We start from the raw sequence: 17230 nt of genomic DNA on the forward strand, positions 1-17230 counted from the left end.
GAAGCTATGACTTGTGCTTTTGTATGAAGGGCAAGTGGATAAAAAGATTTATTGTACCTTCTGCCATCTAGTGGAAGAGCATTTCATTGCTCTCCCTTTCACTATACTGTACAGTGCATGAGTCGCATGCGTGTATGGTGGTTTGTCTTTATGTGCCCTGCAATTAACTGGTGAGCAAAGTGAGCTGGCTTAGGCAGGAGCTCACCCGTGACCCGAAAGAATCAATCGAAAATGGATGGATACAATTTGTTTATAATACTAGATTTGTAAAGGAAAATGTGATTGCGGTTGCAGCTCAACGACATGCTCAGAATTCCTTCCTATCTCGCTTTCTGCCATCTGACTTGCTGATTTGAAACTGCTCCTTCTCACTAATTGCCTTTCTATAAAAAGATCAGGGAATGTATGTCATTGGTATGCAAGGACTGGCCAGTCCATCTTGACTTTCCATCGCTCACCCTGACAGCCGACCTTAGACCCCCGACCTGATGTTGCTCCAACTCCTGATTGGCCACTTTGACTTTCTGTTGACCCCAGGGGGCACTTTCGCAGGCCACCAAGTGAGGAAGATAAGGAGGAGGCGGAAGACAACAGACAGAAAAGAAAGGAATGGAGGGAGTGGCTGACATATGCGCCGTTCTCTTAAATCGACAAAATGATGCGTTTCAATTGTCAGTCAGGTCTTCTCAGGTCATTCTCGTTTGTTTTTACTATTTGACCCAGCATGAAATTCATTTTCAACTCAAACAGGATAGGCACAAATGTGCAAAATGTATGTTTGCATTGGGGGCACCTTGAAAAAGCAAATCGAGTCCCTGCCTTTTAAATGATACATCTGTAGCCAATCTTGCCAAGTAGCACTCACGTCCACTTGTTTGACTCAACCTCAGCACGGGACAGTACTGCAATTTGTTTGACACTGACATCTGTTGGCCGTCCACTGTTACTGCGACGCCTTGTCTTTCCACTTTCCCTCCTCACACACAAGCTCATATGGTGTATAGTCGGCCACATGTGGTGATGCTAAATGTCATGTGGGGAAGCAAAAGAACAACAGAAGCCAGGAAAAGCCTGCGGTGAGAGCAGCCTCCCCTCTCCACTTCAAGACTCTTTCTCTGCCCTTCTGGCTTTGTGCAGCGGGTCGGGTCTGGTGGTCATGCGAGCAAAAAGTGTCCGATGCTGTTTCAGCAAAACAAGCAGAGTAAAAAAAATTTTTTAAAAAGTCAAAGTTAGCTGTGGTTAGTTTGTGCAGACTGGAAGGCCAGCGCTCGGCCTCCGCATTCCAACCACACTCCACGTCCAGTCCTTTTGCTCCTCTTGTTAAACCTGCTCAGCTACGGTGGCATTCGGAATGTAAGATTATCCTCCAGTTGACGGCAGAAGATTAAGGGTGTTGTAATTTCGATGTCGATTTGGGCTCTGACCTACCTGAGGGAAACCTGGAAAGCACGTTGGGAAGCAGCAATGTTCACATGGGCGTAGTCCGATTGCTGAGGACAAAGAGGCCAAGCGAAGGCCAGTGGGGGGCAGGTGGACTATGTGGCCAATGTTCGGGGACATCCAGTGAAGTCGGACCAGGAATACATCTGCGAAATGCGTGGTCAGGGTTATGCGGCATGATGCAGTGTGACGCTTCCCGCATGCCGGATTGTCGTTTACGAGAAACCGATGCTCATCATGTTCCGGCATACATGCCAAAGTCAAAATATGATATATGCAAGGCATAGTCATTGAAATCAAGTCATTTCAAAGTGCGCAACAAAGTACAAATAACATCCACAGTACGTGCATTCAAATGACAATATTTCAATTTATTCTCTCAGGTTTGTTACACCTAATTGAATATATATTCATTCAGATGTGGACTATGACTCTTACCTCCACTTGCAAAAGTATAAGGTGTTGTTTTTATTGTTTTCATTTAAATGAATCAAATGAATCTATGAGTGTGCAGTATCAGATTATACTATAAAGAAATTGTGTTACAACTGCAAATGAGAAGCAAACATTTTTTTCCTACTTTTGGGCAGGCTGAGCAATGTTGGCGTCAGACTATCACAAGGCACCCGGAACTCTATGTGATAATGATTATATGCAGTGCCAACATCCCCCAAAAAAAAAAAAAAAATGACATGCACAACTATTAAACATGCTTGCGCGCAAATGATACATGTATGTGAAAATAACAGTTTTTCTTAGACTCAGCCCACTTGTGGTGCAGTTATGGAACAGCAATTGTGAGAAAGCTCCAGAGTGCATATATAATTATGCATTTTAAGGTCCCCGCACTAGTTGAATCCATATGTACCGTACATGAAGTGTATCTTTTTTGGGGGGGGACCTTGCAAGAAAGGTATAAAGCTTATAAAAGAAGAAAATTGACTAATCATTTTTTTAGCTCAATGTGTCATCTTTTGGAGACATTAGCAGATCTTTTGTGCGCAGACAGAAGCTAGCGCTGAAGGCATACGAATAATGAGCATAAATTGTTGTGAATGCAGCCTTCTGTTGGATTACGTAACTCGATATTAAAGCTGAGAGGGTTTACAGCTGAACATGTTTGGTTTGTTAAGTACTGGCCTGCGCTAATATTCCCACGGGAACACTCGAGTAAGCTTGAAGGACTTTAACCAGCAACCTTATTCATGTAGTCCAGGATTTGAGTTAATGACCTCTTTCGGCTATAAGCCTCCTGGAGAAGGACTGCGCTTCCAGACTTGAGTTGTTCAGAGCATAATGTGGCCCAAAATGAGTTTAATTGGCCGATTCTACTGGGGGGTGGGGGGGACAACATACATTGCATCTGTGTTTTGCGAGCGCTGTGTGCCGTAACTTGTGTGTGAAATTGTCAGTGGACTCACAAGGGTGGGCGTGCGGCTGTGATGTGTGCTATGATGGGGAGGAGAGGGAGCAAGTGAGGGCGAGGCGGGGGGTTGGGGGGTGGCTGGGATAGAGCGAGTGAGAGAAAGTGAGCGAGGCAGGGAATGGGACCGAAAGACTTGAATTAGAAGCAGCTCAGTATGAACTTCTTCGAAGTCAACTTTGCATAGCGACATGCCGCTTTTGCCTTCCCGGCCGCAACTCAACTCGCATTTTGCCCGAGGCTACTCGACAGCAAAGATGCGTGGATGTAAATGAATATTACTTGTTTGAGAAGCAACATCAGCAGTCACAACGGCTTATTTGCCGAAAGGAACCCAGAGAACAAGGACGGTTTGTTGGTGGGAAAAGCAGCAGCAGCAGCAGCAGCAGCAGCAGCCGGGACAAGATGTGCTCACTCAACCGAGCCTTTTCTCTCTCTGTCTTCCCCAGGGAGCCAACGGCCACTTTGGACGCCACCGTGGACTATGTCAAGGTGAGTTCAGCAGACATGCGTGATTGCAGCTCTTACACTTTTTGGGATGGATTGGTCCATATTTGGATGTTAAACACGCTACGGTTTTTGCTTATCTCATAGTTGACGCCAACACATATCACATTTCCTTTATGACATTCCACATATTTGTTATCCTCTCTAGACTTTCTGGATAAAGATTAAAACAAAAATACATAAACATACAGGCCAGAAATAAGATTAGTTTATTTCTGCACACTGTCAGATGCTTGTGTAGTGCGTGCGGCATGAGTCACTGAGGTTGTAGTTGTTTAAAACCACAGAAATTCCTCCCTCCTGTAAAACCGCACAATGAATGAGCAGGTTCAAGAACGGGGAAAACAGTCTGTAAAAATTTTACAAAACATCAACCTAATGTAATAGTGCTGTCACGAGCAAATAGTTTTACAATAAATTAATCGGCTAAAGTTTTATTTAGCATCAAATAGGAATTATAAAACCCTTTTTTCCCTAATGCATGTGTATCGACCAATTATTTTGTTTGATATCATTTGATGATAAATAAACAACAGTTAAGCAATATCACACAAGAGGGATTGATGTACTCACTAACCCTTTTGATACCGATTCAGCTACTGCTTCGGCCATCATTTTCTAAAGTCAAACAGATGTTTGCAAATTTGATTCAACACAAAAGATAATCAGTCTAGACTACAAAAATTGGAAAATATTTACTGTTGAGAGGCTGAAATCAGAGGATTTACATCCAAACGATTACTTGATTTTTAAAATAGTTGTACTTAATATAACTGGACTACACGCAGCTAAGGAATGACTTTATACTGCTGATGCTACAGGTTCTAATAAAAATCATGGGGGAAGAAAATCCAGTCACACGACAGTGTTGAATTTAAAAAATAATAATTATGAACAACAACAATAATAATGTATAATAATTACTTTTTATACACCCGTTGAGTTCCATTTTAGTCTTGAAATATTATTGTGTTAAATGATTTGCTATTCATGTTTTTTTTTTTTTTGGGGGGGGGGGGGGCACAACTGTGAGTTGTCCATTGACAACGCAACCCCTCCAGGAGTTAAGAATCTATGTATTGTTGTTGTATTGTCGGCACATCTGTTACTGATCCCCACCCTCACCGTTTATGGCAAATTGTATTATAACGTCTAACGTACTGCGATTGGCTGGCATTCGGTCTAGGGCGTGGCCTGCTGCTCATGGCGGAATAGGCTGCAGCTCACCCGTGACAGGATAAGCGCTATAGAAAATGGACAGCTGGATGGATAATTATAACCCCCCAAAAAAGTAAAGCGCTGTTGCCCCAACTGCTTTAGTGAGTCAAAAACAACCGTTGCACAACTATTTGTCTGATAGGATGTCAAAGATGAGATTTTTTTTTTTGCCCGTTGCTTATCATTTTACTGGTGAGTCCCTGCCAGTTTTTGTTTTGTTAATTTTGGAAGAACCTTCCAAACATTTTCCCAAATCCCTTGACAGCACATGAACACTAAACTCAAATAAGGCTATATCAGTATATCTTCCAGTATTTGTAACATTGATCTTTTCTTTTGTAGATTATCTGAAAAGAGTGCAACAAAGGAAAACTGTGTATAAATGCGTTCATTGCTTTTATAAAGCAAACATCAGATGATGGAAAGGCCTATACAGAACTAATATTGAATTTATGGGATGTTCATTCGGTGCTATATGGCCTAATTTAAGTTTCCATATGAAGACCTTTCAATATCGTCGAGCTCACAGTTGCAGACAAAAAGATTTGCTGACTTCCAATTTGAGGAAATGTTTTACGATCATTTCTTCCACTCCATCATCCCTTCTTCTGTCCTCCTAGCGCTCTTTCCTCCCATCTCTTAGCACATACGTTTGGATGCTGACACCTCAGTGTGAAAAGCAAACTTGGTCTTTTGCGCGCACACACACACACACACACACACACACACACAGTTCTGGTGTTTTGTCGGTCAAATGAGGACTGTGAGCAAGAGTCAACAACAGTGTGCGCTGACCGCCCATGGAGCCGCTGTATTCCGGGCTCTTATATAATAGGTGGCAAAGTGTAGCTGTCAGCCACAATTGCAGGTGTGTTTGCATTCGCGTTGTGGACAATGAAAAGTGAAACAGGTACACGGGTGCTCTCGCGTCTTATTTCCGGTGAGGAGGTCAAAAGTGCACGGCGTCTGTGTTCAGTGTCCATCATGAAGTGAGCAGGCTGCGAAAGTGTGCAGGATGCTCGCATGCAGGAAGGAAGTGTCTGTTCATGACAGTACTGTAAAGAAACTTGCAGCCTGTCAACAAGCTTATTTTGGCTTTGTTGTCCTTCATGTGAAGGAAGTCGAAAAGGTCGAAAAGTCCAGGTTTAGCCCAGCTCTTGACAATAAACTTAAAAGAGTGTTTCATTGTTTTTTTTCCTGAGTAAATACCGGCTTTATTTTAAACTATCGGCCATCGTGGAAGCTGCAGATACCAGCCACTGATACTTAATACAAAAAAATAATAATAATTGAGTAAGTCCTCGGCAGTAGTCGGCGCTATACTGTGACAGTTTGACACATCGGCGACTCTTCATCTGCGTCCGAAAGAAAGGTCTTTGTTCACATTTTTATGTCACTGTGCTAAATGAAATGTGATGCATCAGAAGTATGAGAAATATCGGTACTTGGTATTGTGAGTACTCCAAGAGTGAATACTTGTACTGGTATTGGTCTGAAAAAAAAAGTGTCCTTTGCCTCCGACAATCCTCAACAACATAAGCAGTCTTAAAAATGTCTACGTGGACATATTTTCTCCAGCCTTGTATCACCGTTAACAATGTTTAATCATATGTTGCCTGTGCAGCAAAAAACACAACGTCGGTTCCAATTTGACCCTGGAGCAAATGATTTCAATTTACGATGGGGCAAAGACAGAAGGAAGAGGCGGTCGAGCAGAGTTGCAAGCAACTGTGCTCAAACTCGTTTGAATGTGAGAGCAAATGTGGAAGCAGGCTTGGGGTGGATTTATTTAATTGGTGCTTTTCAACTAGATGGACGACATGGGAGAGCGAGCAACACAGACAGACAACACTTCTGTGGCTTAAGAGAGAGAGAGAGAGACAGAAAAAAAATCCTCTCGCAAGTATTCTCTAAAATACTCTCTTCTCTTTGGTTCCCTTTGAAGTAAAAGCGGCAAGTTCCCTCGGCCTGAAGAAAGAACGTTCTAAAAACAATCAAGCTCTTTCTGTGTGTGGTCTTGGCTTCCCTTCATACACAACACTGCTGCTTTACTGAAATAATTGTACGATTCTTTCAATGCATTTTTTAAAAAAGGCTAACACGCCATATTGTTAGTGTCTACTTTTCGCATGATGAAGTTACTAACTAGTGAGTGTTCCAGCAACACTATAGTGCTGCAGAAGATGAACTCTCTTGCCACCCGGTGGTCAAAGCTTGGTATGACAAAGTGAGGCCGCCAAAAACCTGCCGGTTGAGTCGCAAACGGCAGCGGAGACTCGTCAGGATCATCCGAGCGATCTGTCGGTGAGTCAACGCCAGTTCCACTAACAAGCATCCAGCAGCTTTACGCTCCACCGACCCGACCGCGGGGCTGTTCGTGTGGATGACGGCCAATCAATCAATGAGCCGGCCCGTCGGAAAGCAGGACACGTAGTTCATTCCCAACCGGCCTGATGGTCTCATTTGCTTATTTACAAAGTCGCAAATCTCCAATTGGATCAGTAGCATCCACAGATCCACCGCCGGACCAGAAACACATTTTGAACTCGCGGCCTTCTCAGATTATGTGACTTGTCATATCAACAGAACAAGAGGTCAATCGGGTGATCAATATTAACAACTGGGTCGCACCCTTACATGTTTAGGACAGCTTTGCACAGTCTGTAACGGGGGGGTTAATTGAAGATGAAATTTCTCACAGGGGCGAATGTCTTTGTCAGTTCTCGGTTCGGTCGTGGTAGTTGTCAAAAGTTGAATGTTTTCATTTGATTTTGAAAATGAAAATGTAAGCCGACGTGAGCTCTTTTAGACCTCATCTGTATTCTTTTCTTACGGCATTACTCTTCACATTCTCAAAATAAACCAACAGTATAATGACAGTGTGCTATTTTGAAAAAGCACAACCTTCTCCAACTTTATCATCTGTAAACGATGCGCTGTGCTTTCTTTGGCTTTATTTCCGCCTGCATTTCAAAGACAACAAATACAAATGCAGTCGCAGACGCACTGCGGAACCCCCAAAGAGATTCGACGTTTCCTGTCCCTTGTTGTTTTCCAGCGCATTCCTGAAATGACAGATGTGTGTATTTTAAGGTGGACGTTTATGCTAGCTGGTGATTTGGGGCCACTGTGGTTGGCGACGCCGTACGTGTTGCTCCAGGGAACATTGGACATGCATTTCCTCCACGGATCCTCCACTGTAATTACTGTCTTGATTCCCTGTGGCAGAATTTTTTTTTTTTAACTGCTGGGTTGTCACCACCGCGCGTGTTTTTACATTTGCCGGTGTTTTGGTCTGTCGTGCTATTAAGATAAGCGAGGGCCTGGCTCTCTAGTCTTGTTCAGGTTTTCTTGATGGCTTTTGATGGGGGTGAGGTCAAGGCTCTGTGTGGGCCAGGCAAGTTTTTTCACATCACATTAATCCAACAGAGCATTTATTGATCTGTTATGTAGACCGACCAATTAAAGCAATCTTGCCGTTTGCTAATAAGCACACAAACTCTGCTATAGACCAAGTCGAGTTTTGTCTTTTTAGTTTTAGGACATGCGATGATAATCCGGCCCCGGCCTTCCAATGTGGAGTTTGCATGTTCTCCCCGTGCCTGCGTGGGTTTTCTCCGGGTACTCTGGTTTCCTTCCACATTCCAAAAACATGCATGGTAGGTTAACCGAAAACTCTAAATTGTCCTTAGGTATGGTTGTTAGTGTGAATGGTTGTTTGTCTTTGTGTGCCCTGCGATTGGCTGGCAACCAGCACAGGGTGTCCCCCGCCTGCTGCCCAAAGACAGCTGGGATAGGCTCCAGCACGCCCGCAACCCTCGTGAGGATAGGCGGATCGGATGATGGAAGGCTGGACGAAATCACGATTATTCAAACGTTTATTTTTTGGTTCAAAACAAGAAAATGTTTAAAAGAAATAAAATATAAAGGACAAATAAAAGTTCCGTTTGGAGCAAATAAAATGTATAAAATATGTTATACATTTTCTTTTTTAAAAGATGCAAATGTAGAAATTAATGTATCTTTGTCCTAATCTTCTGTAAACACACAGTGCGTATGATAATAATGCATATTAATCGTTTTTTACGATTATGTCAATTTTGTAAACGTGGAGTGGAATCGTAATTGAATTTCGATTAAATGCACAGCCCTATAGAAAAGTACTCCAATACCGGATGCAATATCAGTTTCCCAGGTATGCATGCAGTTCTAATCCTACAGAGAAGGATTAAATAAACTAAAAATGACATGATTACATACACAGTAAACCAAAATGAGGTTACATTATGCAACTATTTGAAACTGAAATCGTTTCGATTGCTGTCAATGCTTTACTGGCTTGTAAAATGGAAACCCTTGCAAGAGTCAGCCATTCACGATTTTGTCACAGTTCCCTTAGGAACAGATGAACACAGCCACGGGGGTGGGCGTGAAAAACTGAAAATAGTTCATTTTCAAAGCAGACAAATACCAGAGGCAAACGTCAGTGCAGAAAACAAGCCAAATCCCCAAAACGGTGAGCCTAGCGGATCATGCGATGTGAAAACAAACAAGAGTTTCTCATGAGGTCCAAACAAGGTCTGAATAAAAGGAGGAGATGAAATTCCCACAAACTAATCGGATGAAAGAAAGCTGCGCCGAACATCAGGTGAGGGAAAGCGTTGATGAGGTCACGTGAAACCAAATAGGGCAAGAAGAGGCAAGACTTCCATCCATTTTCTATATCGCTTATGCTGTTCACGAGGAGCAGGAGCCTTTTCCGTTCGGGCCACACGCAAAAAGCAGACTACACCCTGGATGGTCGCCGGCCTACCACAGGAAGCAAGAGTTATCTGGATTTCGACATAATTGAGATTTTTCCCTCTGAAGTAAATGGCGTCGAGGTAGTTTAAAGCCCATCTGGGTGAAGTAGACAGAAGTGGCCAATCGTAGACAAATTACAGGAAAAAAAAAAATGACTGTAGACATTCAGGGCAAAAGGTCTGATGCTGGAGCACCCCTAGGGAGCTATCTGCATGTGCCTACAATCAAATGTAGGCAAAGCACTAGTTGTGTCAAAATGAAACTCCTCAACTCACCTGAAAGAAACACACAAAACTAGTGCAAAAAAACGGGGACAGTAAGAACATGAATTGAAAATCGGGTCATACGTATTAAAACAAAAACTCGATGACAATTATGTAACAGTTAAAGCAACATTGTGTCATACGTCAGTTTTTGTTGATTATGGCGGCGCCATGTGGGAAAAAGCAGTAGTGTTTTGACTAAAGTCAACCACATTTCCTATACGCAGCAGCGCATAGTGGCGTGAAATCCTGAGCTCTCGCCGGCCTGCAAGTTGGACTGAATTACATTTCTATTTCCAGTGGCTGTGTGAAAGATGAATAGCATCCTCCTCCAAGTTGCTTAGTGCCAGTAAAAACGATACTGACCCATCCAGGGCATGACAAAAGTCCCATTCAACTACTTGTAAGTCAATGTTTCATCAAAAGAGTTGTGGGGAAAAAGAAATTCAGGTTGAATTCTTGCCCAGTGCTGCTTTAACGAACGTGGATGTCGAACGTAGCATTAGCCGCGCTACGCACAATAGCTGAGAGAATCATTTGTGCATCGATTTCTCCACCCAGCATCATCCGTGCGTCCTTAGAGGAGAGAAAAAGGGAGGGAGCGTTTGCCTTTGGGCCACTCCCAACAGTTCTATTGGGGATTGGTTCAGGCCAGACCACATGGCTCCTTCCCACACCCATATTTGGAGCTTGGGGTGGAGTCGTGGAAAACGATCAGAGCGGAGGCAAGAGCGGAGAGTGGCGGACGCTTCACTCTGCAGGGGACTGTGGAGGAGCCAGTCGGCGGACGTGGTGATAAATTGACTTGTCACCACGGTACTCGATGAGTTCAAGTGGACACTCAAGCCCGTTACGATTGTTGATCGCAGCTGACAACCGTTAGGTCCACTTCAGAGAAAAGCGCTCCGCAACTGGGTTCCTTTGAAGAAAAATGGAGCTTCACTTCATTCAATGGAAGTTTGAAGACTTTGTGTAGTCAAGGAGACTCTTGACAGCTGAGCCAGCCCAGGCGGAGGCATCGCTTGCTCTCCTCCCGACACCGGAGAAAAAGTCACGTAAAATGTCGCAGCGATGTAACCTGAAGAGCCTGACAGCGGCTCTTTGCTGCTTCTACCGCAACAACTCGGTCATCGGCGCAAAGGTGAGAGAAAAATAAAAACATTTAAAAACACACATGCATGTCCTTGTGGACGGCGAGAAACTGTTGGGAACATCTTTTGGATTTTTTTTTTCGTTTTTTTTTTTAAGACTCTTCATCTCATTTCACATGAACTAAAAGGCCAGTTGTGTGCTCATCTGTTTTGGGAAAGTGGGCAGTCCACAGCCGAGCTGGTGTCAATAAGCCTGCCAAAAGTGGCCGGTGACACTTTCAGCCTGAACAAAATCGAATCACGCTGAATGGTCCTCCTCTTTCCCTCACTCTGTCTGTGACTCGAACACTGGCCTTTTATGATACGGACCAGACACCCGCATAAATGAGCGACTGTGTGTGTGCGTGTGAGATATATGAGCAGCTTTATCCATAAGTGGTGCTGGCACACTGACAAGGCGGTGAGTCTGATGTCACGGGTGAGACACAGTTGTACATTGGGGTGTAGCAGAATGAAGGTGATAGTGTGATTCATGACTGACTTGCCATAGTTAATCCACCCCCCCCCCCCACCCCCCATTTTTTTATGACGTCAGTGAAATATACCAATGCCATTAACTTGATTTGATGGAGCCAGCGGCGGTGCGGCCACTGCGCGACAAAGTGACACGGTGTCCCTCGAGATGGTCAGCTCCCGTGTTTCAGTACAGTACTCTAGACTTTAGTTAATGCCGTTTACGGATGTACTGTATGGATTAAGAGTATCGGAACGCATGTGCATTACAAGCAACAAAATGCAGCTGTCCAAAGAAATTTGAGAATAAACAGGGTAAAAAGGAAGGGAAATGTCTCAGTCAGGAAAGGCTTACAAAGCCATTTCAAAAGCTTTCGGACTCCAACGAACCACAATGAGAGCCATTATTCATAAATAGAGAAAAAAAATGGAACATTTGTGAAACTTCTCAGGAGTTGGCCGTCCAACCCAAAGTACCCCAAGAGCACAGCGAAGACCCCATTAAAGTCAGTGTTAATCACTCGCCAATAAGGAAGAGACTGGGCTTCCCCTTGCTGACCAAAAAGAACCCGAAGGATTGTCTTAATTTTGCCCTGCCCAAAAAAGAAAAACATCCGACTGAGCCATGAGACTTTTAGGAGAATATCCTATGGACTGAAGTTAAACTTTTTGGAGGATGTGTGTCTCGTTACAGCTGGCGTAAAATGGACAGAATTTCAGAATAAGAGCATCTTACGTACCAACAGTCAGACATGGAGGAGGCAGTGTGATGGTTCGGGGCTGCTCTGCTCATTCGGGACCTGGATGGACCACTATGATTGATGGGACCATGAATTTTGCTCTTTATCAGAAAATCTAAAGCTCCAGATTTTGGAGTGAGCCAGTCAAAGTCTGGACTTGATTCAAATTGAATTGATGAGACGTGAGCTGGAAAAAGGCTGCTTGTGTTTGTGACAACACTCCGGTTGTATTAGTTTTACTAAGGGCCAGGTAGCTATTTTTTTTGGCTTATATAAAACTATCATCTTGCGTTCACTTGGCTCACCTGTTTGATGATCTTAAATGAAAATAACAATTACAAAAAGGAAAACTCTTTTTCTTCTGCTACTGTATGATCTTCAAAAGGTCTTGGTAATTTGAAGAATCGAGATTCTCTTGGGCAAACCGGTGTGTCCCACTACATCTTTGTTCCTGAGCCGAGGGGGACACTTGAAATAAACTCGATATCATCCTGACTAGCCATACAAGAGTGAAACGGTAAAAGAACTGACATTGACCCACTAACCGGTGATAACACCGACTTCGAGGCTGTTTTCATTGTCTGTCGCTAAATGTTAAGTGAGGCTGCAGCCAATGGCAATGTAATTGGTCCTGCAGGGAGTTGGTATTTAAAACCAAGAAGGTCTCCAAAGTTAATGATTAAACCAGAGGGGACAATAAAAGTCTGTCTAGAAATGTCACATTCCTTTAGCCGGTAGCTGCGAAGACCTTTTTGTACATGTGGGGAAGCTGGAAATGAGGCTGAAACGTACCTGTCAGTGGGAGCATTCAATGTTGTGGATGACAATGGAATGGATGTGACAGACGGAACCAATCACGTGCGCCACCAATATCAGAAACAGTGGTGCAGGTAACGCGTTAGAAATGAACATGTTACTCTACCAAAAAAAAAAAAAAAAAAAAAAAAAAGACTACTTGCAGTAACAACCAAGCTAGCGTGTTACTTGTCTCAGTGCTGGCACAGTTATTTTGCAGTCAGATTTCCTTACTGCAGTGCAATTGATCATGTTGAATGTAACTAATAAAGTAATTTGTCATTTATCTAAGTTACGTGCTCAGCTTTCTGTACACGCACTCGGAAAACATGCATATGAAAGACAAGATAAGAAAGTTGGACGACGCCTGTTGCAGTGGGTGTCGTTTCACTTGGCAGCTCAAACAAACAAATGAATCAAAGCTCTTTGTAAAAAGTTAAAAAAAAAAAAAAAACATAAGCACGTATAAGCACGTAATTGTCTTTGTTTGAATGAGGAACAACAAAGGAGTTGAGCGCAGCCTAACATTTCTTGATTGTCCATCACACAAGCTGCAAGCGCTGTCAATTGCAAAAGGTAAAAGTCATAAAACACAATCTTACCTTTGCTGCGAGTGACGTAACTTCGGATACTTCTGAGGATGTACATTTTCACAGCACAATACGGCAAAATAATCCTTTGACAATCGAGCGATACGCTGATCTGAACTTGAAAGTTTTGCCCGACTTTCAAGCGTATTTTTCCACAAAATTGGGTTGAATTAAAATTTGTGCAATTCTTTATGTTGTGACTACTTTATTTAGCAGCCTTAAACGGGCTTTATTCTTTTTCAGCATTCGTATGACAACTAAATTGGATCACACAACAGGGGCGGAGCCAAAATGTGGCTAATGGCTGGGCCCGGAAAAATCAGGGTGAATATTTCTCTCACTTAGCACAATCCTCCTGTCCCGACACATCATATATCCAAAGAAAATGACAAACTGGATAATGTGAACTTCAGACAACCACAATTATGCCATTCTTAATATCCAATAAAATAAAATAAAAGACAAATTCAAAAATAATGTCAGAATAATTTAGGGGAAAATTTTAAAGTATCTATTTTTCATGCATCTCACTGGGTGGGCAGCCTGTCAATCTGCCCAACCATGGCTCCGCCCCTGTGGCACAAGCTTGCGAAGGTGTGCAAAATGAAGTGGCGGGTGCAAACCATCAAATCACGTTTGTGAAAGACACTTTGTGAAATTCTCCCATGCAAATCTCCTCTCCCCTTTGGCCTGGCTTTCTCCGCTCTCATTTGGGTTTCAAAGAGCCCTCGATTTCTTGCGTTCTGCTTCCCCATTTTCACGTAAGCGCCATCTGTCAGTCTGGGTGCTCGCCATTTCTCCCAAAAGGCTTTCGTTTGTTCCTCTGTCTGTTTACGCAACACATATACGGACGGCCACCACCCTGCGACCCATTTTGCAGTCACTCGTAGGGAGCAAATGCTGAGATTTAGCCGATTGCCCTCAATACGACATTGTCGTTGTTGATGTACAAATACTTTCACTAAGAGCTATTTGTTCTCTCTCTGGTCAAAACAATCCTCTTTGTTGAGCATTTATGGCCTCAAATAAACAAGCCCCAAAGTCGTACTCAACAAATCTCAATCTTCCATGTCTTGGAAATGAAAGCTATCAACTGTATATTTGTTTGGACCCCGTCAGAAATGCTGCGTAGACAAACCGAAACATGACTTTGCAATTAATATATGACGCATGGAGTCGAATCAAACTATTTAGTTTTCGTTGTCGGCGAGTCAGGTGGTTCACGAGGCTGGTCAACGAGAGGCCTGCCGATAGAAGCGTCGGCCAATCGGACGGCTTTCCGCTTTCGAAAAAACGGCAAGCGTCCACTTATGTGTGAGTAAACAGGAAAGGTGGGAGACGTTTTGATGACGGCCAGACTGCTAATCAAAAGCTCTCATCTGCTCGCAAAGCCGATCCCGCAGCTCCCAAACGATGCTGCTGACGTCACGTGATTTGACATTTGGATTCACTGTGTAACTTTTCACAACATCACCTCAAGGTTCTCGTGACAGTTGGGGAGAAAACTTCTGGGGAGGCAGCCGCAAAACTTTTGGAGCCCTGCAGAAAGAACAGGAAAGAATTGTTACATGAGGAAATCACACAGACACAGCCAAGCATAGACTTGTTGTTTTAAGGAGGAGGAGGCTGATGATGACGATCATCATCTTCATCATCATCATCATCAGGCGGATGTGCAAAGAAGTCTGATGGTTATCTGCCGCGGTAGCGGTGGGAGGGAGGCTGGTTGTTTCTGTCGCGAGCTTTAAAGTTCAAGAGCATTTTGCACGCCAATTGTTTCCTAAAGTTTGGGATGTTGTTGCCTTCTGGTCACGGTTTGACGTTTGCATATTTCTTATAAATTGTTACATATTCACATTTGTCATGCAGCCTGGATGTACTTAGTAGGGATGTTTAATACCACCGAGTTTAGGGTTGATTCGGAAATTCAATCCGACGCCCTCACTCTCTTCTGAGAGCGCGAGCGTTCCGTGAGGCCGGCCGAGCGAGCCGCTTTTCTTTGAATTGGCAAATGTTTTGTTGTGGAATCCAACATCAGCCCACACGCCTCGCATCTCGTCTCGTATAGCGTCCGTCTTGCCCTGCCCGACGCGACGCCGACAACGCTGAATTCCCGATGTGTCCGAGTGGAGCAGAGCGCGCTCGCGGCGCATTTCCCAACGCACCCTTCGTATTCTTTGCGTAGCTGACAGCCTGCTTTGCTGCAATACAACTTTTGACTTTATCAAAACAAATGCGACTACATTTCTTGATTCATTCCGTAATTTTGTTCGGTTTTGTACAAGTCTATTCAGTTTTCTCCGAATTGTTTCAACTTTTATAAACCCCTGAATAAAGCTTTGTAGTCATGACCAGGATTAGAACACTCTGTGATTTTCAACAACAGTAAACTACAGTTAAACGTAGCTCAACGTGTTTGGTCACCCATGTTTGATCGCTAGTTTGTTCTGTCATTTCTTTTTCCAAATCCTGGTGCTTTCACACGATGACTAAATGACTCCAAGAGTGAGATCGGAAGTGCACTCGGAGAGTGCGTGACCCGGCACAGAAGCAATAAAACTGAAAAACAAGGCTTCATTAAATGGCGGCGCTCCAAGATTTAATGGGCTCTTCCCGAGACCCCAGCGCGGCATTTTGTGAAAAATGGCCGTTTAGTTTTTGCATCATTCTGATTCTCAGAGCTCAACTCCCTGTAGTGACTTCACATGCGCGACATGTCACGGCACTCTGGTTTGTGTCCACGCATCGCACAGGAAACAAACAATTTTGGATGAGCATGAGGACGCTGAGCCCATTATGTCGTCTTGTTGTTGTGTCTCCTGTCACATGCATTCATGCGCATAGTCAAAAGCAAAAGGGGGTCACTTCGAATGACTTTGGAGAGACAGCGACGCCCAAAGATAAGAGGTTTCACTTTCACACGGATGCTCATGGAGCATTTTCAATTTCAAAGATGAGCTGTCAGAAATGTTCCAGGACCGCAGTCACAACCGTGTCACCGAACGTATTTCAAAGTTTTGCCCTTCAGCGTGGGCCAGACGATCAACCGGCACATCTTTAAAAAAAAAAAATCGCCCCTCCGGCGTTTGCTTTCGTTCAGTGCGCGAGAAGAGGCGAAAGTTGTGGCAGGACAACTAGCCACTGCGTCACCATGACAACACAGCTGCTCACAATTACCTCCCGACTCACCTGACCTGCTTCTGTGTGATTTTTTTTTTTTTCCCCAAAGCCTCCTTCTTGCTATATATGTGACGGGTGCATTGTCAGCGCCAGATCACATCCGATGGGGAGGAGGGGCATTCGGTCGGCATTTTTCTACTTTCTACATGCAACTGTGTTGTCCTTTCACCCACTTGTGCATTTTCATGTCACATCCCTAAAATGCCAGCTCAACCAACTGAGCCATTTTACTTTATGGAGTGTTGCGCTCCTGAGGAAGTGACGTGACTAACGATCAACGCCATTTTTCTTATTTCTATTTTGTTTTGACTCTCTTTTATCTTTGTCTCACTGTTAATGGTGGGGAAAAAAAATCAACTTGTACTTTGAATGAATTAAAATTTGGCACAACATGACTGGCGGGGGGGGGGAGAATACAGTTACTCATTGGGACAGGATGTGTGTGTCGGCACACGGGCAATTTTTCAAGGGCTCTTAACGTGGAACAGGTTATTTTAGCTGCTCTACCTGCTCGCAATGATAGGCGGGCTCTGATTCCATTTCGAGCTGGAGCGGACTGTAATCAGATTACCGTGGAAAGTGAGAAGGCCAAATGGAGCCGCTTCTGCCTGCGGAGCTGCGGGCAACACTGCCTGCTACGTACCGTGCCGTACAGATCAGCAGTAGT

At 43.8% G+C, this 17230-nt stretch overlaps 1 protein-coding gene and 1 long non-coding RNA gene across 4 annotated transcripts in view; one reads left to right on the forward strand and one right to left on the reverse strand.

Moving 5' to 3' along the window:
* The window catches only part of bcar3 (BCAR3 adaptor protein, NSP family member), a 49995-nt gene that overhangs the window by 21590 nt on the left and 11175 nt on the right, over positions 1-17230 (forward strand). For 2 of the 3 annotated variants that reach the window (XM_086047996.1, XM_086047997.1), the window contains one exon: positions 3313-3355. In XM_086047996.1, coding sequence (XP_085904122.1) covers positions 3313-3355 — 43 coding nt within the window. Of the gene's footprint in view, positions 1-3312; positions 3356-10381; positions 10796-17230 lie in introns of those variants that run through there. The other variant, XM_086047998.1, reaches the window with a different exon arrangement.
* LOC147139203 (uncharacterized) overlaps positions 1-17230 on the reverse strand; it is a 40284-nt gene that overhangs the window by 18943 nt on the left and 4111 nt on the right. Inside the window, exon 2 of the long non-coding RNA XR_015089070.1 lies at positions 14858-14922. This is a non-coding gene — a long non-coding RNA (uncharacterized LOC147139203). The remainder of the gene's footprint in view (positions 1-14857; positions 14923-17230) is intronic.

The sequence above is a fragment of the Filicampus tigris genome, chromosome 12, assembly GCF_054856515.1.
Source record: "Filicampus tigris isolate MCC_2025a chromosome 12, RoL_Ftig_1.0, whole genome shotgun sequence".
NCBI classification, from domain to species: Eukaryota; Metazoa; Chordata; class Actinopteri; order Syngnathiformes; family Syngnathidae; genus Filicampus; species Filicampus tigris.